Source organism: Artibeus jamaicensis, unplaced genomic scaffold (assembly GCF_021234435.1).
Source record: "Artibeus jamaicensis isolate MK-2021 breed Jamaican fruit bat unplaced genomic scaffold, CSHL_Jam_final contig_1998, whole genome shotgun sequence".
Classification (NCBI taxonomy): domain Eukaryota; kingdom Metazoa; phylum Chordata; class Mammalia; order Chiroptera; family Phyllostomidae; genus Artibeus; species Artibeus jamaicensis.
The window spans coordinates 12,328,624-12,350,225 of record NW_026521407.1 but is presented as its reverse complement, the minus strand read 5'-3'; the positions used below and the strand labels follow the sequence as shown (position 1 = coordinate 12,350,225).

The 21,602-nt window shown below is 38.4% G+C and overlaps 1 protein-coding gene across 1 annotated transcript in view; it reads left to right on the top strand.

Annotated features, from left to right (window-relative positions):
- The first annotated feature begins 1,712 nt into the window (after positions 1 to 1,712).
- Positions 1,713 to 21,602, top strand: part of BRIP1 (BRCA1 interacting helicase 1) — a 115,183-nt gene continuing 95,293 nt past the window's right edge. The window contains exons 1-6 of the mRNA XM_037163755.2: positions 1,713 to 1,956; positions 3,375 to 3,497; positions 5,116 to 5,227; positions 6,655 to 6,828; positions 13,902 to 14,029; positions 15,597 to 15,716. Coding sequence (XP_037019650.2) covers positions 3,402 to 3,497; positions 5,116 to 5,227; positions 6,655 to 6,828; positions 13,902 to 14,029; positions 15,597 to 15,716 — 630 coding nt within the window. The 5' untranslated portion in view covers positions 1,713 to 1,956; positions 3,375 to 3,401. The remainder of the gene's footprint in view (positions 1,957 to 3,374; positions 3,498 to 5,115; positions 5,228 to 6,654; positions 6,829 to 13,901; positions 14,030 to 15,596; positions 15,717 to 21,602) is intronic.

Genomic DNA, 21,602 nt, shown 5'->3' with positions numbered 1-21,602 from the left:
TGAACTTGTAGTTTTTTGTTTCATTTCAAGGGACTGGAATCCAGGTCTGTCTGGGTCCGGAGCCTAGGTGGATCCGTTTCTTTTATGCTCACACGTCAAATGGCAACACCAGGCTAGAGGCAGGTGAGAGACTTAGGAATTTGGGAGAGAAAAATCAGAATAGTTACCTTGGAGCAGTTACTTAAAAGATTTGATATTTTAAAAATCTGTAAAAGCAGAATAACAATTTCAAGGTATTTTTAGGGATTTATTATTAGATATTATCCTTTATTCCATTGTCTTAACAGTAAATTACAGCTTTTTTAAAAAGATTTTATTTATTTATTTCTAGACCGAGGGTAAGGGAAAGAGAAAGAGAGAGAGGGAAACATCAATGTGTGGTTGCCTCTCACATACCCTCTACTGGGGACCTGGCCCACAACCCAGGCATGTGCCCTGACTGGGAATTGAACTGGTGACGACCCTTTGGTTCACAGACAGGTGCTCAAGCCACTGAGCCACACCAGCCAGGGCAAATAACAGCTTTATACCTTCCCTTCATCTTTGCTTATATTTGCACATAACAGAATTCATAATAGCTAGTGTGGAGTCTTTTTTTAAATTTAACTTTAGATGGAATTTGTAGGCTGTTTAGCTTTTATAATTATTCTGTTGGCTTCATAATGATTGAATTGATACACCATAACCATCTCCCTATTACTAGGCTGGAAAGGTTATTATTTTTTTTTTCAGTATTACAATAGGCACTGTTACCAATTTTTCTTATGGATTACTTCTTTAGGAGAAACCTGAGCCTGAAATTACTAAAGAGTAGAATATATTTTTACGACTAAGTTTTGTCATTTGGGGAAAATGTAATAAAATTAAAGGTGAGACAGACAAATTGACTTTCCTGCTCTTTCCTGCAGAAAACCTGTCTCCATAAAGTACTTTCTCGAATTTGAGAAACTCACGTTTTCCTTTTTTGGTACACTACTATATGAGCCAAGTTTTGACTTTACAGAGTTAAAAATTTATTTAATAATTTATTTCATAAATTAATCATTTAATTTATGATTAATCGCCTACCTTTGAGGAAACTGAAGTGTCTTTTTGCAAAGAAGAATCATTTTTAGGAGGAGTGATCTGGTGCTGGAGAGGGATCTCGAAAGCGTTTCTCTGGTTGAATTCGGCATTTCGGAAAGTCTTGATTATTGAGATACTGTAGCCCGTTGTCAACGGTCCTTTTTACCCTGTTTGATTCAGTCAGTAGTCCAGCAATTCCCGCCACATTCTTTTCCATACCCTGGGTACTCTAAAAGTTCGGAAATTTGAATCCAACTGCATTGAAGAATGCTTAGCGAAGAACCCGGCAAGGCTTAAAAGGTGTTTCCTCTCCGTTTATCTACAGACTGTAAGAATAAGATTTCGAGTTTCCAAAGAAACTAACACACGGATTAAATCACCAGTTTCAAAAAGTCAAACGGAGAAGTCTCTTTTCCATAAAATCCCTAGGTTTTGCGAGGAGTCCTTCACTTTTCCCGGGTTCATCTTCCGGTGCCGCCAATTACCTTGGGTCGATTCTTACTGCGAGGCTTCCATTGGGCGCAGAAGTCTTCTGTCCTAACATCGCGCTAGGATTGGTTGCTTGAGTTTTTTGCCTTAGCTTGTGATTGGTTGTTTCAGCTCGATTGACGATTGGGTGATGAGAGTCGAAGGGTGGGAGGCGGGAATTCGTCGGGAAGAGTTGTTGAGTACACTGCTGAGAACTAGAGGAGAGAAAAAATAATAATAAAATAATAAAGCGGCCCCAAGCCCGGGACCTGACCAGGGGAGTAGCAGCCCAGCTACGAAGAGAGAGGCGTGGGACCTTTCCTTGGTGCCAGGGCTCCGCTGTGTGTGCACGCCGATACCGGCTTCCTTTGATTGCGTGAATCGGAGCCCGGGTCAGCGTCACTTCGGTTCGCCTCAGACCAGGCAAGTCTGTCTCCCGTGGGGAGGATGCAAAGCCTGACACGAGGACCCTTTCTGCTTTCGCCAGCTTCCTAACAGGCCCGTCGGTGCTGTGGGGGCCACCCGAGCCTCAGAGATCTCCACTGGCCGAGGGAGGGGCGAAGCTTGAGGAAGAAAACCTGGGGCGGAGGGATCGTGTCTTCACCTGCCTGCGGCAAAGGCCTGTGATTAGTCCAGGGCTCCGCGTTAACTCTTGGCGGCAGGAGACGATCGATTTATTTTCATTTTTCATTTTGTTGGTTTTTCTTTCTTGATTCAATATTTGGGGGCAGCTACCCCATTTTGAGAGGCTTGCTTCCTCATTTGGGGCGGGGGATGGGTTGATTTCTAGGTGATAGCTGAGTCACTAGGGGTTAGATTCCTCCAGATCTCCTTTTCGGAGCTTCAGAGATAAAATCACAAAGTATTAGAACTAGACGATAGGATAAAATAATGCTTATTAACTTGTTTTGGAACACTTTAACCATCGTTAAAGTTATTACTGGCTTCATAATTTATGGAATTGCTGTTTTAACTCCATCTTCATCCCCAGATGGAATTTACCTTTTTTCCCCCACTATTGCAAATAATCAATCCCTCAGTTGATAAAACTTTGTATCATTTCCCTCTCTATTTTCGATTATTTACTTAGGCTATGTTTCTGGGAATGAGAACTCTATGGACTTTCTGTTCCAGAAAAATGCAGTTATGCACGGAAACTTTGCACGCGCTGTGAAGTGGTCCCAGTCCCTGAGCGACGTCTGCGGACCCTAGGTTAAGAAAGGGTGGTTTAGAAGATGCAGAGATTAAAGTGGGTCACTTCCTCTGTGTCAGATGCATTCTGTACATGGCCTTACTCTGAACTCAGTGCTTGGCCGATTGGCATAAAACCCCACCAGGCAGATAGTATTATCTCCATTTCACAGGCGAAGAAACAGCCTCAGAGAGATTTGCGGAGTGGCATTCGAACTCGGGTTGCCTTACTCCAAAGCGCCCTTCTTTCCCCTGTAGCATACTGACCTTTAAGAAAGAATTATCGAGCACCTACTTCTGTATGCTGGAGAGTTTTCCCCACCTTACAACAGTTTTTAAATGAAGGATCTTAGTCTAGAGAAATGAAGAGACCTTGTCAAGGTGACTTCTGCGATGTCACAATGGGATCTAGAAGCTCTGATCTTCACTCCAGGTCCCCAGCTTTGGCGGAGGAGGGAGACACACCCAGATCTGTCAGATTCCCAGACGTGCTTTCAACCCCTGTGATTGGTGAGACTGGGCGGTTCTTTTACTTCCATTTGCTTTAGATATTTATTCCAGTTTTTATTGCCAGATTTCAGTCTTAGTGTTGGGTATCTAGTTTTCCTTAGATGGCACTGTTTCAGTATTGATTTTCATTTGTGTTGCAGTTAGGAATCTGAAGTAAACAAGAAAGCATGATGTCTTCAGCATGGTCTGAATATACAATTGGTGGGGTGAGGATTAACTTTCCCTGTAAAGCTTACCCATCACAGCTTGCTATGATGAATGCTGTAAGTAGTTTTCAGCAGTTATTTCACATCTTTATTAAGATACATATGCCTGTAATTCATAACATATATCGAGTCTGAGACTACCTTTATTTTCTCAGATAGTAAATGGATGGAAAATGCTGGGTTCACTGAACATCTAACCTTTGGAAAAATAATACTGACCACTGCTAAACTGTCTGAGTCCATGGTTAGTTAGGAGGCAAAGGAGAACATTCTGAACAGTGTTCTCAGCTCATTTGGAACTTCTGCTCTACGGAATTACTGCTTTCTGCAAAGCGTTTACTATCTTTCACATAGAATACTTTATTTCTCATCATCATTTTTTGATACTTCAATTTTATAGGAAATTAAGAAACAAACTTGAGTAAACCAACTTTCCAGCTTTTTTATATCTTAATATTTTGCCATATTTACTTTATACCTTGTTAACAAGAAACAAGATTACTAGCATCCTGAATTTGTTCTTTTTTTTCCTAGCAATGTTTTAATACATTTATTATGTATGTATGTATCCACAAGCAGTGTAGAGCATTACTTTACATGTTTTTGAACTTTGCACAGTGATGTGACATTATACCTGTCCTGTGTAAAGTGTAAAACTTTTTTTTTCTTAACATTGTTTTTTTTTTTAAATATTTTATTTATTTATCTTTAGAGGGGAAGGGAAGGAGAGAGGGAGAGAAACATCAATGTATGGTTGCCTTTTGTGTGTCCCCTGCTGGGAACTGGCCTGCAGGGAACTGGTCTGCAACCCAGGCATGTGCCCTGACTGGGAATCGAACCGCGATTGTCTGGTTCGCAGGCCCGCTTAACATTGTTTATAAGATGTAGCCCTGTGGATTGTTGTGCCCTGACCGGGGATCAAACCTGCAGCCTTGGTGTATTGAGATGATGCTCTAATCAACTGAACTACCAGGCCAGGGCCTGCTATGAAACATTCTCATACAAGTTTCTTTGTGTCTGTGAGGAAAAGGTTTTGGGCATATTCATAGGACTGGACTTGGGTATCTTCAACTTTGCTAGAAATTGTTACTTTTTGTATAAAGTGCTTATAACAATTTATATTCCCACCAGCAACGTCCACTGTTAAGTTTTCAGGAATGATTTTAGTGTACTCTAGTTTTATTTATGTATTTAAGATTTTATTTATTTACTTTAGAAAGGGGAAGGGAGAGAGAAAGGGAGAGAAACATCTGTGTGTCGTGTCCTCTCGCACACCCCCTGCTGGGGACGTGGCCTGCAACCCAGGCATGTGCCCTGACTGAAAATTGGACTAGGGACTCTTTGATTCACAGCCCACGCTCAATCCACTGAGCTGCACCAGCCAGGACTACTCTAGTTTTAGAAATGATGGTGCTTGCATAATTAAAGCACAGATTGCTTTTTTAAAAATCTCTTTTGTGCTTGATAATGTTTTTACGTTTAACATAATTTTAGGAAGCTGTATAAAGGAATAAATTCTAGATTTAACTAAATACTAGTTCTCCCTTCAGCTATTGCTGTGTTCCCTGGAGTGCAACATTACTGCTCATGGTTGTTGTATTTGTACTTCTGATGGAGAGAGATCCTAATGAAGTGAACTGTTTATTGATTTTTTTTATTGTTTTTGTATCCACAGATTGTCAGAGGATTAAATAGTAAGCAACATTGTTTGCTGGAAAGCCCTACGGGAAGTGGGAAAAGCTTAGCTTTACTTTGTTCTGCTTTAGCATGGCAACGGTCTCTTAGCGGTGAGTAGTGGATTGCTGCTTGCAGGTGTCCTACCAGGACATGACGAGATAGAATAAAATATTTTTTATTCAGAATGATTCATTTGTATTCTAGCTACCTTAAGTATTCTCTTAAGTATTCTTAGGATGCTCCTTTATAAAAATGTTTACATATCTTCCAAAAGAGTTTCAGTATGGCAAAATATGTTCAATGAATCCCCAAACAATTTTGAACATAATATGGTCCTTTATTTGATAGTTCAGAGTATATCTAAATATACTTTTTATCAAAAAATTATTTTTATCAAAATAATTGTAATTTTTATGTAAAAGACATAGAGATGGGGCTGTCATGATGCTATAACATATAGGAATACATACATATTTTTTTTGGTAAATCTTTAATATACTTGCTTATCTATTCCTTTCTCATTACATTAACACCTGGAATATATACTAAAGAAAACATTCTAGTTGATCTTCCTCCTTGTTTGGATGCCAGATAAGTATTTGTTATAATATTGTTTTTATGAATTCATGTTATTTTTCATTACATTTGTTTTATTTGCTAACAAATGCCTAGTGACATTTATTTTTATGAAAGTCTAATGTACATAATCTAAAATACAATATTGAATACACTTCACTTACATAATTAGATTGCTTTGAACTAAAGCGTTAGCAGAATTTAAAGTTAATCATGGTTGTGCATGTGTATGTATATATATGTGTGTATAATGTTTTTAAAAGGAAATGTTTGTGTTGCTGATAAGACTATTAAATAATTAAAAATAAAAAGCAAATATTTGTAAGCTTTTGGTTTACTGATGTTAATCTTTGGGAAAAAGTGAAATTATCTGTTAATAACTTAAAATTTTAATGAGAGATTCTGGAAAATAAAATTAGTAGTATTTATGTAGTACAGATAGGAAATAATGTCAGTGCTCTTTAGAGAAAACAAAGTAAATTATTCAGCTCTTTAAAAATATCTATTAAACACATAGACATACAGTATAGACATTATAATTCAGTATTTAAGTGTTAAAAATTACCTGATTTATTTAATTTGAATATTGACCTTAAAATGTATTTTGATACATGTATCAGAATTGATAGCATCATGAAACATGTTTCTGTTTGACATAGAAGTGTAATGTGGGAATGAATTCTTTACTTTTACTAGATTTGTATGAATTATGTATATAATAAACTTCTCTATGTGTTTCTGGCATACATGTTTTTTTCCTGCCCAATTTGTTGCTGCACACAGGGTGACCGGATTGTCCATATTTGCCAGGTGCTTTCTCAGTTTCAGCACAGAAAATCCTGCACCCGGGATACCTCCGGATCCTGGGCGAGTTGGCGTGGCTGCTTACCCTACCTGCACAGAAAGATTGATGGTTTTTAATTTAGAAATATTATAACTAGAGGGTCTTTTATTTTTTTAGGAAAGCCAGTGGATGAAAGCTTAAGTAAAAAAGCTGAAGTACCACTGCCCTGTTGTTGTACATGCCATTCAAAGAGTTTTACAAATGATGACATGAACCAAGGAGCTTCGCATCATTTCAGTAGTCCTGGTACACCCCCTTCTGAAAGAAATGGCACTTCATCACCTTGGCGAGGTAGTTCACATTTTGCATGGGTCTGTGGGTATCTTAATAGAAGCCTTATTTAGTGCTATTATGAGACCTTATTTAGATATATTGGTTAGCATCATTGGTTATGAACTTCTACATATTTTCTACAGAATTATTTTTGCATAATTTAGAGAGTGATCAGAAATCCTTGGACTATTTTATTTTTCTCTTCATTTTTAATTTATTCAGACATTTTGCTAGCTTAAATGATTTTTTGAAGAAACCAAGGCAGAAAAAATGATAATCAGAAATTGATGTTCTTCGTAGGTAGTATTATTAATTACATGATAGATTTTTAAAAATATATTTTATTGATTATGCCATTACAATTGTCCTATTCCCCCTTCATTCCCCTCCACCCTGCACATCCCCCCCACCATTCCCCCCCTTTAGTTTATGTCCATGTGTCGTGTCTCAAGTTCTTTAGACTCTACATTTCCCCTACTATTCTTGCCCTTACCCTATCTATTTTCTACCTACCATCTATGCTACTTATTTTCTGTACCTTCTTCTCCCTTCTCCTCCCACTCCCCTGTTGCTAACCTTCCATGTGATCTTCATTTCTATGGTTATGCTCCTGATCTAGCTGTCCTCTTAGTTTGCTTTTGTTTTAGGTGTGGTTGTTAATAACTGTGAGTTTGCTGTCCTTTCACTGTTCATCTTTTTTATCTGCTTTTTCTTAGATAAGTCCCTTTAACATTTCATAAAATAAGGGCTTGGTGATGATGAACTCCTTGAATTGGATCTTATCTGAGAATCACTTTATCTGTCCTTCCATTCTAAATGAAAGCTTTGCTGGATAGAGCAATCTTAGTTGTAGGTCTTTGGATTTCATGACTTGGAATACTTCTTTCCAGCCCTTTCTTGCCTGAAAGGTCTCTTTTGAGAAATCAGCTGACAGTCTGATGGGAAATCCTTTGTAGGTGACTGTCCCCTTATCTCTTGCTGCTTCTAGGATTCTCTCCTTCATTTTAATCTTGGCTAATGTAATGATGATGTGTCTTGGTGTGTTCCTTCTTGGGTCCAACTTCTTTGGGACTCTCTGAGGTTCCTGGATTTCCTTTGCTAGATTGGGGAAGTTCTTCTTTATTATTTGTTCAAAAAAGTTTTCCACTCATGGCTGTTCCTCTTTCCCTTCTGGTACCCCTATAATTCGGATGTTAGAGCGTTTAAAGATGTCCTGAAGGTTCCTAAGCCTCTCCTCATTTTTTTGAATTCTTGTTTCTTCATATTTTTCTGTTTGGTCATTTTTTCCTTCCTTCTGTTCTACTCCCTTGATTTGAGTCCCAGTTTCCTTTCCATCACTATTGGTTTCCTGTGCATTTCCCTTCATTTCATTTAGTTTAGCCTTCATATGTTCCTCTAATTTGTGACTAAAGTCGACCAGTTCTGTGAGCATCCTGATCACCAGTGTTTTGAACTGTGCATCTGATAGATAGGTTGGCTATTTCTTGGTTGCTTAGAGTTATCGGCTCTGAGGCTTTGAGTTCTTCTTGAACCATGTTTTGGTCTGTTTGTGCCTGTTAGGTATGAGTGGCAGAGTCGTAGGTGTTCGCCAGGGTAGGGCCACCCAGGTCGCTGGGTTGTGATGCTGTATGTGGGGGTGGGGTCGAAGGGGGCAATGGTGGTCCCCTTTGCTGCTTCCCGCCAATAGGACCTGCACGGTCTGTCTCACTGCTCGGTCCTTTGCTGGTTTATCTGCTCATGAATGTGTGACCGCAGTCAGCCAGCCACCTTGCACCTTCACTGGGTCTGCCCGTCCCAACCCCACGCCTGGGATCTGCCAAACGCTGCCCATGCCCCTTATCTGAGGTCTGGCTGAGTTTACCTGCCTGACCCCGCTCTGCCAGTTGCTATCTCCCGCCCCTCTTACTAGTCTGGCTGGACAGTTCGTTGTTGTCGGACTTCCGTATAGTTCAATTTTCTGTGTTTTGGCTGCGTTTTTGTTACTAAAACTTCGTAACGTGGATGTGTGAAGAGGCACAGTGTTTCCACCTATGCCTCCATCTTGGCTGGAAGTCCTAATTATATGATAGAATTTTATAAAACATATTGATTTGTATTGTAACACAAAATCTAATTATCCTCATTTATTCTTTTTTTAAAAGAAATATTTTATTTATTTATTTATTTTAAAGACTTATTTATTTATTTATCTTTGGAGAGGAAGGGAAGGAGAGAAATATCAACGTATGGTTGCCTCTCGTGAGTCCCCTGCTGGGAACTGGCCTGCAACCCAGGCATGTGCCCTGATTGGGAATTGAACCAGCGATGTTTCAGTTCATAGGCCAGCGCTAAATCCACTGAGCCACACCAGCTGGAGCATGGCCTTTTTGGATTGAGTTAATTAGGTGTTCTGTTAGCTTCCTGGATTTGAGGATCCAGTTCTTTTCATAGATTTGGGAGTTTCTCACTGATTATTTGACTAGGCTATCTGCTCCTTCTCCTTCTCTTCTCTTCTGGTATATCCATTATTCTTATATTGCTTTTTTGTAATGAGTTAGGTAGTTTTTTTAAAGTATATTTTATTGATTATGCTATTACAGTTGTCTCAATTTCCCCCCCCCCCCCCCAATGTCTGGTACCACCCTTTCCTCCAGCAATCACCCCCCCTCCTTAGTTCATGTCAATGGGCCATGCATATAGGTTCTTTGGCTTCTCCATTTCCTATACTATTCTTAACCTTTCCCTTTCTATTTTGTACCCACCAATTATGCTTCTTAATCCCTGTGCCTTTTTCCCCATTTCCCCTCCCAGCTGATAAACCTCCAAATGATCATTATTTCTGATTCTATTCCTGTTCTAGTTGTTTGCTTAGTTTATTTTTGTTTTTGTGTTTTAGATTTAGTCGTTGATAGTTGTGAGTTTGTTGTCATTTTAATGTTCATAGTTTTGATCTTTGTTTTCTGAAATCAGTCCCTTTATCATTTCATGTAATAATGGTTTGGTGATGATGAACTCATTTGCTTTACTTTGCCTGGGAAGCACTTTATCTGCCCTTCCATTTTGAATGATAGCTTTGCTGGATAGAGTAATATTGGATGTAGGTCATTCCTTTTCACCACTTTGAATACTTCTTGCTAGTAAGTATTCTAGCCTATAAACTTTCTTTTGAGAAGTCAGCTGACAGTCTTCTGGGGACTCCTTTGTAGGTAACTCTCTGCTTTTCTCTTGCTGCTTTTAAGATTCTCTCTTTAGCCCTGACTGGTGTGGCTCAGTGGACTGAGTGTTGGCCTGCGAACCAAAGGGTTGCTGGTTCAATTCCCAAATGGGGCACATGCCTGGGTTATGGGTTAGGTCCCCAGTGGATCAACCACACATTGATGTTTTTCTCCTTTTCTTTCTCCCTCCCTTCTCCTTACTCTAAAAATAAGTAAAAAATAACATCTTAAAAAAATTACCTTTGGCATTTTAGTTGTGATGTCTCATGGTGTGGTCATCTTTGCGTCCATCTTGTTTGGGACTCTTTGAGCTTCCTGGACTTGTATATCTATTTTCTTTGCCAAATTAGGGAAGTTTTCTTCCCCAAAATTGAAAACTTATTTTTTGGAATAAGTTTTCAATATTTTGCTCTTCCTGTTCTCCTTCTAACATACCTGTGATTCGGATGTTGACTCTTGGAGATGTCCTAGTGTCTTATACTCTCCTTATCTTTTTCAATTCTTATTTCTTCATTCTGTTCTGGTTGAATGTTTATTTCTTCCTTATGTTCCAAATTGTTGATTTGAACCCCAGCTTCCTTCCCTTCACTATTGGTTCCCTGTAGATTTTTCTTTATTTCACTTAGTGTAGCCTTCATTTCTTCTCTTATGTGTTTGCTGTACTCAGTGAGTTTTCTGAGCATCCTTATCACCAGTGTTTTGAACCCTGCATCTGATAGGTTGGCTATCTCTGTTTTGTTACATTCTTTTTCTAGAGTTTTGCTCTGTTCTTTATTTCTTTTTCTCCTCCATTGGCAGCTGCCCTGTGTTTTGTTTCTGTGTAGTAGGTAGAGCTGCCTTGACTCCTTGTCTCAGCACACCTTGTTACATTGCAAGAGGTGGAGCCTTGGGTGTTTGCCAGGGCAGGGCTACCCACTTCGCTGCTTTGTGGCTCTGTGTTTTAGGGAGGGGTCGGGGAGGGGACAGTGTGGCTGCCTGGATGCTGGGGGCTCGCTTGGCACTCAACCCAGTCCAACCACTTTACCTCCTTCTTGTATGTGACTGGCACCCTTCTAGCTGTTGCCCTGGTGGTGCTTCCCAGAGTGGGTGGGTTTGCATATGTTCTAGGATGGTACGGGCCCTTTATTTATTTTTTTTAAAGATGATTTATTTATTTATTTTTAGAGCAGGGAGAGGGGAGGGAAAAAGAAGGAGAGAAACATCAGTGTGTGGCTGCCTCCTATATGCCCCCAACCAAGGACCTGGCTGGCAACCCAGGCATGTGCCCTGACTGGGAATTGAACCAACAACCCTTTGGTTCGTAGGCTGGTGCTCAGTCCACTGAGCCACATAAGCCAGGGCCTTGTGTGTTTTTTAAACGGACTCTCCTGAGACATTGGTCATTTCTTCCACCACTATAACCCTCACTGGAAGTTATGAGGTTTTCTTTTCCCAGCACTGGAACCCTGGGATGCACAGTCTAGCCTGGGGCTGGGATCTCTTGCTCTCAAGGTGCCCCTCCTGATTTCCATCTACCACACATGAATGTTGGGCTGTGAGTTCTGCTGGCCTCCACTGCTGCTGACTCACCGCCACCACACTGCGTCCCTTCCATCCCGGCTCCCTGTCTCTTGTCCCTCCTACACATCTGGATAAATATTTCTTCTTTAAATCTTTGGTTTTTGGACTTCCATACAGTTTGGTTTTCTGGCATTTCTTGTTTTGATGTTAGTTGTGTATAACCTTGTTGTGGTTATACAAGGAGGTGAAGTGTGTCTACCTATGCCTCTATCTTGACCGGAAGTCAAGTCAGATCGTCGTTATCGAGTTCTTTCTTTCTTTTTTTTTTTTCACTCTTGATTCTCTCTCTCTCTTTCCTGACTGATTTCTAGATTTCTATCTTCAGTGTCTCTAATTCTTTCCTCCATCTGGTCTGCTCTATTTCCTAAGTTTGCTAGTTCACTCTTCATGTCATTTATTGTGTTCTATCTCAGATTTTTTTTTTTTATCGTTTAAATCCCTTTGGCAAAATACTCCTTTTATTTGTTGATTTTATTTCTGAGTTTTCTTGTATCCTGTTAGTTTTTTCAGAACTGAAATCTTAAATTCTCTGCCATTTAAATCATAGTCTCCCAGGTATTTAAGTTTATTTTCTGGAGATATTTCATGTTCTTTCTGAATTCCCTTGTTACCTTGGTTATTCATTGTGTTTGATGGATTATTTCTGTGCCTTGGCATTTGTGGGAATGAAATATAGTGGCTTTCAAACTATGTTCCTATGAGTCTTAGGAAAAAACCTGGCTTGTAGGGGAAGGGAGATAGTGGTGGATCAAAGAAGTTCTAGGTCTTTCATCCTATTTTGGAAATTCAAAGCAATTTAATAAGAATATTATCCTCCAAAGAGTCTTGAAAAACCAATACTGTGTAGCATAGATTCATTTCTCTGTCTATATAGATAAACTTGTTTTTGAAAACAGTATTAGACTTGCTTATAGGGCTTTCTCCCCTGGTAGTCTGTAAGTCTTTTAAGGTTGCAAACTGTTCTTTTTCATTGTATTTCCATGGTGTCTGGAATTGTATGAACTTGATAAAATAAATGCTTGCTTGTGAAATGAATTTAAAGTAATATGTAGAGAAGAGCAAAGAGACAGTAACGTACTTTTAAGAACACATTTAGGGAAAGGGAGAAACTGATGTATAGGAATAGTTAACACTTTTACAGACATTAAGGAAAAAGGAAATATGTTTATGTTCCAGAAGACTGAGTGTTATGTTTGGCTTTATGCCTATAGGTTATGCTTATGGATTTTGGAGTCAGACAACAGAAGTTAGTCACGTCTAGGCTCTGTCTCTTACTAGCTATATGACTTCTTCAAAACCTAGTGTTCATCCCTTGCTGGTGTGGCTCAGTAGATTGAGCACTGGCCTGGGAACCAAAAGGTCCCTAGTTCGATTTCCTATCAGGGCACATGCCTGGATTGCAGGCCATGTCCCAGTTGGGGGTGTACAAGAGACTGATGTATCACTCACACACATCCATTTTCTCTCCCTGTCTTTCTCCCTTTTCTCCCCTCTCTCTAAAAATAAATAAATAACATCTTTAAAAAATAAAACCTGGTTTTTATATTTATAAAATGGGGATAATATTATTTGGTGATTAAGAGATCACTGATGACCTTGAGAATGACTTTTGAGGATTGTGAGATTAAAAGGTAGATTATACGTTTCACTATATTTTTAATCCTATGAAGATTGAGAAGTTTAGTAGGAAATGGACATTGAGACACCAAAGAAAGTTTTTTATAAAAATGAAACATTTTCTTGAATCTTACTGTTTTATATATGTGCTCATGTATATGTTTATACAGTATATATATGTTTATTCTCACCTAAGGACATGCTTATTGATTTTAGAGGGAGGGGAAGGGAGGGAGAAAGAGAAGGTGAGAAACATCCATGTGAGAGAGAAACATCAATCGGTTGCCTCTCAGAAGCACCCTGACAGGAAACAGACTTGCAGCATAGGTATCTGCCCTGACGATAGGTATCTGCCCTGACGGGGAATCAAATCTACTAATGTTCAGTTTGAAACTCCAACCAACTGAGCCACACTGACCAGGGCTTACAGTTGTATTTTTAAAAAATCACATTATTGGGAGTGGTCTACAAAAGTATAAACCTATTAAATCAATAGGACTTGCCTATTGAAAGCATGTTTTTTAAAATGTTTGCTGTATTTTTGTTGAAGTAAACAGAATGGTAAAGAAGTGCTTTTAAACATGTTTAGCAATTCATGTTTTTGAATATGTGGTTATATATTATTTTCAGAAATGAGTCTACACCTTGATTGTAATTTTTTTCTGGAAAAATTGCCTAAGTGTAAGTTATTTGTGCTATTTTTTTTATTTCTTCTGTAAGATTCTCCTGAAAAAACTACATTGGCTGCAAAGTTATCTGCCAAGAAACAAGCATCTGTATGCAGAGATGAAAATGATGATTTTCAAATAGAGAAGAAAAGAATTCGATCCTTAGAAACTACCCAGCAGGTGAATAGTTTATTGACAGTGAAATACTCCTCCATTAGTTACAGCTGAACAAGGCCGTCAAGTATCAATCTAGTTTTCAGTGGCACTTGTATATGTGACAGATACAGATGTTGGTTGCCCGTCACATACCCCCAACTGGGGACCTGGCCTGCAACCCAGGCATGTGCCCAGACTGGGAATCGAACCAGCAAACTTTCTGTTCTTAGGCTGGCACTCAATCCACTGAGCTACACCAGCTAGGGTGGTACTCTCTTATATACAAGGAATTTGATAGTAAAATATTTACTTATGGCATTTATTAATAATATAGCTACTTTGTACTTTTTAACTCTTCTCTTGTTTTTAACTAATAATGGCATATTTTTTTGGCCCAGGTCCTTTTGTTATTAATATTTATGTCATGGGTATTTTTGGTATTCATAGTGTAAGTACATTTACAAGGTTTACTCTTATTTATTGGGTTTTTAATATTAGTATATGAGAAAATATGTTTATTCCTAAAAATTATTGAAAAACCTCAATTATTAGATATTTTAAATGACATGTACTTTTCATAGATGAATACTATGGTTTTTAATAGAGTTGATGTCAGTGAGATAGGGAGGCTAGGACCCTAATAGACTTAGTTACAAAAAATGATTATTAATTAACATGTCATTTATACATAAATGTATATTTTTAACTGAATATATTCAATGTGCTTACATTCTTATGTAGTCTATTTATTCTATGTATAATCTTTAACTTCCACAATTAAACTGAGGTTTTAGAAATAGGATAAACTAATTTATTTTTGGAAAAGCACCAATTACAAATGAACCATGACTCTTTAGAGATTTTTTTCCCCAGTAAATGTGTACATAAAGTTGGCTGTCTGAGGTGGGGATGAACATACAACGTTCACTCCCTGATTTCATTGGGTCTCATTTCTATTTCAGTAGGAATGGGGTCATCAATAGAAATGCCACCCCCTGACTTTATAATTTAAGTAAACAGGGTTTTGGCAAGTAGGAAAAAGCACAGACAGTTTGTAAAGAGAACTTCGTGTTATTTATGAAAGAAATTTAGTCAAATACAACTTGGATTATCAACTATCTAGTAAGTAGTAGTAATAATAATAGTAATCAGGTAATTTATTCTATCATGTAGGAAATTATGAGTTTTACATTTAAAGTTTTTATTCTGAGTCTTTTAATTAGAATGAGGTTTCCATTTTATTTGCTTTTGTTTTTTAATTAGATACATAATTTGTAATTTGCTCTGATACATATTTGGTATTCATATGGTAGAACTATTTTATGGGAAGATCATTTTTCAGTACTGTAGTTTTGACATATCATTAATTAAAGCTAATTTGATTAGGATTCCAGAGGTATTACTGTATTCAATTTAAGTCTTGTAATGAGGTGTCTATTTGTGTTTTTAAAAATTATTTGATTGTTGCCAGTTAGAAATAGTCATTTTTTTAATGCTAAAAACACAGTTATAGCTATTTTGACCTTGGAGAACAACTAGGCTGCTCAAACTTTTAGTTTACTATAACTTTATTTTCATTTTGTGTTTACAGATTAGAAAACGTCATTGTTTTGAAAAGGAAGTACACCATTTGGATACAAAAGTTGTCTCAGGAAAGACCACAAAACTCAGCTCCCCATTAAGAAAGATAAACTCCTTTTCTCCACAGAATGTATGTATTTATGCCATTGTCCTGTTTAAAGAAGGAGAATGTGGAATGTGCTAAATCTGTTGTTGAAAAAAGAAGAAGAATACTGTAATGCAGAGAACAGTATAAAACAACTCAGAAGTCCTAAGAGCTATCATGTTTCCACTCTAAAATCACAGAGTGGGACTTGAAAAAGATCTGAATGTCCTCTGCCTCTTCAAACAGGGGTGTCCAACCTGCGGCCTGCGAGCTGCATGCATCCCAGGTTGGCTATGAATGCAGCCCAACACAAAATCATAAATTTACTTGAAACATGAGATTATTTTTTTGTCATGACATGTTGCAGTGTGTTTACTGTGTGGCCCAAGGCAACTCTTCCATTCTGGCCTAGAGATGCCAAATGGTTGGACACGCCCGTGTGAATCCCACTTCCCTAAAGTTTTGTCAGTGTCCTTAGAGCAGCACTTCTCAAGAAGTAGTGGTGCGGCTGCGTCATCGTACTGTCTGTATTCATCCGTGCACAGTTCAGCTGTCCACTGGGTGCTTCTGGAGGGACAGTGTGGGCAGGGAGCGGCCGCCTCACTGCCCACCATCCCCAGGCCCTGGCTGCCTTTGAGGACAACCTGCAGGGCATGACAGTGGACTCGGAGTGCTCTGGGTTGGAGGGGAGGAGCTCTGGAGATTCTTGAGATATTTTTCGGTACTCTGTGAGGGCAAAAGTATTTTCATAGTGATATTAAGATGTTATTTACCTGTTTTTTACTGTCTTGACATTTGCACTGCTGAGCAGAAGCAGTGTTGGGTAAAGCTGTTGGTGCCGCAGCACAATCAAGGTGGTGGCATCAACCTGTACCAACAGTAGTTTTCTCCACCATCATTAGTACTCAGTTTAAAAAGGCCGGTTTTACTTAAGAATGTCCTTGATGAAGCAGTAAAAATTACTAATTTTATCAAATCTCAGTGCTTGAGATGTTTAACATTCTGTGTGAATAAATGAGTGATACTCATACAACACATTTGCACAGGAGCAGGGTGGGCGTCTTGAGGAAAAGCACTGGTAGGGTAGTTTGGATTATGAGACGAACTAGCCAGTTTTTTTCATGGAACATCATTTTTACTTGAAAGAATGACTTGACAGAAAATGATGGTAATTATTTTTTTATAGCTATAGTCATTTTTTATTATTCTTTTTCTGTTCTTTTTTTTTTCAAATTTTTCTTTTTTAAAAGTAATTTACATTTTTCGGTTAAAGTTGACATACAATATCATATTAGTTTCAGGTGTACAACCTAGTGACTCGACATTTGCATAACTTATGAAGTTGATCACCCTGATAAATCTAGTATCCATTTGACACTATACAAAGGTGGGCAAAAGTAGGTTTACAGTTGTAATACAAATAAATAATACAAGAATAAATTCTGCATTTTGTATACTCACAACTGTAAACCTACTCCCCCTTTGTATAATTATTACAGTATTATATTCCCTATGCTGTACTTTACATCCCCATGGCTATTCTGTAACTACCAATTTTACTTCTTAATCCCTTTACTTTTTTTTTTTTTGTCACCTCCTAACTCCCCTTCCATCTGGTGACTGTCAAAATGTTCTTTGGACCTGTGAGTCTTTCTGGTCTGCTTGTTCATTTATTCAATTTTTTAGACTGCGTATACGGTAAGTGAAATCATATGGTATTTTTTTTCTCTGGCTTATTTCACTCAGCACAATACCATCTAGTTCCATCTATCTTGTTGCAGGTGGCAAGATTTCTTTTTTTTTTAATGGCTGAATCATATTCCATTGTACATGTGCACCACTTCTCTATCCATTTATCTTATTCATGGACACTTAGGTTGCTTCCATATTTTGGCTATTGTAAACAATGTTGCAATGAACCTAGGTGTGCATATGTCTTTTTCAACTAGTGTTATTTTATTTTTCAGATAAATACTTAAAAGTGGAATAGCTGGGTTATATGAAAATTCTATTCTCAATTTTTTGAGGAATCTCCATACTGTTCCCATAGTGGCTGTGTACTAATTTACATTTTCACCGACATTGCATGAGGGCTCCCTTTTCTCTGTATCCTCTCCACTACTTGTTGTTTCCTGTCTTTTTGATGATAGCCATTCCAGCAGGTGCAGCCACAGGTTTTATTTCATGACTATGGACTAGTTTTCATTTCCATAGTGTTACATATAGTGGTCCTTAACCATTGTTCTGATTTTCAAGGTTACTGTTGTCCATGGTCAGTTGCATTCCAAAAATGGAAAATTCCAGAAATAAATGGTTCATGAGTTTTAAATTGTGTGCTCTGCTGTGCTCCACTTGGCCCCAACTGGGATGTGAATTTTCCCCTTGTGCCTTGTTTCCGTGCTGTGTACACCGCCCACCTGTTAGTCACTTAGTGGATGTCCCGGTTATCAGAGTAGTTATTGGTATTTTGAGAGGGAGAAAAAGTCCATATTCACATAACTTTTATTACAATATATTGTTTTAGTAGTTCTTTTTTTATTATTAGTTATTGTTATTAATCTCTTACTGTGCCTAATTTATACATTAAATTTTATCAGAGGTATGTATGTATAGGAAAATAACAGTATATACCGGGTTTTGTACTCTGTAGTTTCAGACATCCAGTGGGGGTCTTGGAACCTGTATTAAGGAAGACTGCTGTAAAAGGAATTATGCTTGGTAATTTTTAAATAATCTTTTTATTTCTTTAAAGAAGATTTTATTTATTTTATAGAGAGGGGAATGGAGGGAGAAAGAGAGGGAGAGAAACACCAATGTGTGGTTGTCTCTCATGTGCCCCCTACTGGGGGGCTTGCCCACAACCCAGGCATGTGCCCTGACTGGGAATTGAACCAGCGACCCTTTGATTCACAGGCCGGCACTCAATCCACTGAGCCACACCAGCCAGGGTGGTAATTTTTTTATATTTTATTTTTTTATCAAAGTTTCTAAAATTAAAGTATAGTCGACATACATTATTGTTAGTTTCAGGTATACAACATAGTACTTCAGCATTTATATACCTTATGATGTGACCACCATGCTAAGTCTATGACCATCTTCACTGTACAAGGTTATTACCATATTCCCTATGCTGTATCTTACATCCCTGTGACTTATTTTATAACTAGAAACTTGTACCTCTTATTCATCTTTACATATTTCACCCATATCTCTGTCTCCCTCCATGCCTGGGAATTTTTTATTGAGTTCCACATACAGCCATTGTTGCTTAATGATAAAGATATGTTCTAAAAACATCATTGGGCCATTTCATCAGTGTGTGAACATCATAAAATACACTTACCACCTATGTGTTGTAGCCTGCTCCACACCTAGGCTATGTGGTATAACCCGTCACTTGCAGGCTACAAGCTTGTATCACATGTCGCTTTATAAAACAGCACGAGATTAAATCAACCACAGAGAAAGTGATGCAGTCAGGAGACACGACATGGATGAGGTTTTACTAACATAATATGGCATGCTGTTTTAAGCAAACGTTTTTTTATAATTAGAAAAGTATACTCTAAAATAATGATCAAAGTATAGTATGGTAAATACACTAAACCATAACATAATGGTTTGTCATCATTAACAAGTGGTGTGTGCAGTACATAATTGTGTGTGCTGTGCTTTCAAATGACTGCAGCACAGTAGGTTTGCTTACGCCTACATCACTGCAAAGATGGGGATCAAGTCATGCTTTCTGATGTTACCGTGTCACTAGGCAGTGGGAATTTTTCAGCTCCACTGTAATCTTATGGGACCACCACCGTGTATTGTAATCTGTTGTTGACTGAAATATTAGGCAGTGTGTGAATGTATTGTGAATTTTACCTTTTTGGGTGCTGGATGTTATTGTACTGTATTTCTGTAAATACTCCTGAGTTTTGTTCTGGAATACAGTTAAGTTTCTTTGAATCGGTGTGATCCTTTTGGGTCTTGTTTTTAGGCTTTGTTTGTTAGGTGGGACCTGAGCGGGGTTTGGTTTGGGGCTCAATGGAAGCTGGCTCCTGTTGAGTAATCTACCTAGTGCTCCATGAGTTGGGAGATTTTTCTAGCCTGTCTGGGAGGAGCAGGTGCTATTCCATGCTCTGTGAGAATGCCTCATCTTTTCAGGTGGTTCTTGCTACTGTTTTGGATTATTTTCTCATTGGCTTGTGCTAATCAGTACTCTATCAGATACTCTGAGAGGTCCCTCTGCAGATCTCTAGGGTTCATTTGTGCAGATCTCCCCACTCTGGTATTTGTCCCTGTGAACTTCAGTCTTTGTGGTCTCCCTGGACTTGCAGCAGTCAGTGTCTCTGGAACTCAGGGCTACTGGGCTATGTCTGGATTCCCCTCTTCATGCTATAGACTGGAAACTCTCAAGACGACACGCTGAAGCAGTCACAGGGCCTATCTCATGTTTCCTGTCTCTCAGGGATCACTCTTCTGTACTTGATGTCCTGTACCTTAAAAACTATTGTGTTACATATTCTGTCTGAATTTTTGGTTTTACAAGTAGGGGGTGAGAAAACATTAGGTTTGGGAACAAATTTCAAAAGTCTTTAGATGGCTTACAAAATTACTATTTATCTGTTCAGTGTTTAGGCCTTTATAAACTTTTTGCATTCTTTTGCCCTTTCTCCTCTTCCCACTCCTTTTTTTCTGACCGTTGTCATAGTTGTGAGGTGATATCTCATCGTGGTTTTGATTTGCATTTACATGGTAAGTGATATTGAGCATCTTTTCATGTACCTATTGGCCACCTGTAGTCTCCTTTGGAAAACTATCTATTTAGATCTTTTTACAGATTTTATTTATTTATTTTTAGAGAGAGGTGAAGGGAGGGAATAGAGAGGGGGAGAAACATCAATGTATGGTTGTCATTCACGCAGCCCCCACTGAGGACCTGGCCTGCAACCCAGGCATGTACCCTGACTGGGAATTGAACTGGCAACCCCTTGGTTCACAGGCTGGTGCTCAATCCACTGAGCCATAAGAGCCAGGGCTGTACCTTTTAAAAAACATTTTCTTTCTTTATTTTTGTAGAGAAGGGAGGGAAGGGAGAAATAGAGGAAGAGAAACATCAGTGTGTGAGAGATACATCGATCAGTTGCCTCTCACAGGCTCCCCCGAACTGGGGATTTGACCCTCAGCCCAGGCACGTGCCCTGACTGGGAATCCAACTGGCAACCTTTCGGTTCACAGGCTGGCACTCAATCCACTGAGCCACACCAGCCAGGGCTCTTTTTTTACATTTTTAATTAGATTTTTTATTTGCTGTTGAGTTACATGCATTCTTTATGTATTTTGGATATTAACCCCTTTTCAGATGTATGATTTGCAAATATTTTTTCCCATTCGGTACATTGCCTATCCATTTGTTGATGGTTTCCTTTGCTATGCAGAAGCTTTTTAGTTTGGTGTAGTAGCCTTGTTCATTTTTGCTTTTGTTGCTTTTTGTGTCAGTTAAAAAATATCACCAAGACCTATGCCGAGGACCTTACCACCTATGTTTTCTTGTAGGATTTTTGTGATATTAGGTCTTACATTCTTTAATGCATTTTGAGTTAAGTTTTGTGTATGTTGTGAAATAGCTGAATTTCATTCTTTTGCATGTGGCTGTCCAGTATTTCCACCACCATTTATTGAAGACACTGTTCTTCCCTCATTGTATATCATTTCTTAATCTTTGCAGAGTAGAGTATTATAAATCACAAAAATATTTTTTGTTAGTCCTGGAATAAAGGAGTAGAAGAAAAGTACGTTTCATAAGATTTGATATTTATTGTATAGCAACTTCTGAAATTATCACCAACCCCCTTAAAGTGATTTTTAAAAATGCAATCTATGTTAGAACTTACGTTGAGAGATCATATGTCTCACATTTTATGTATCATATTT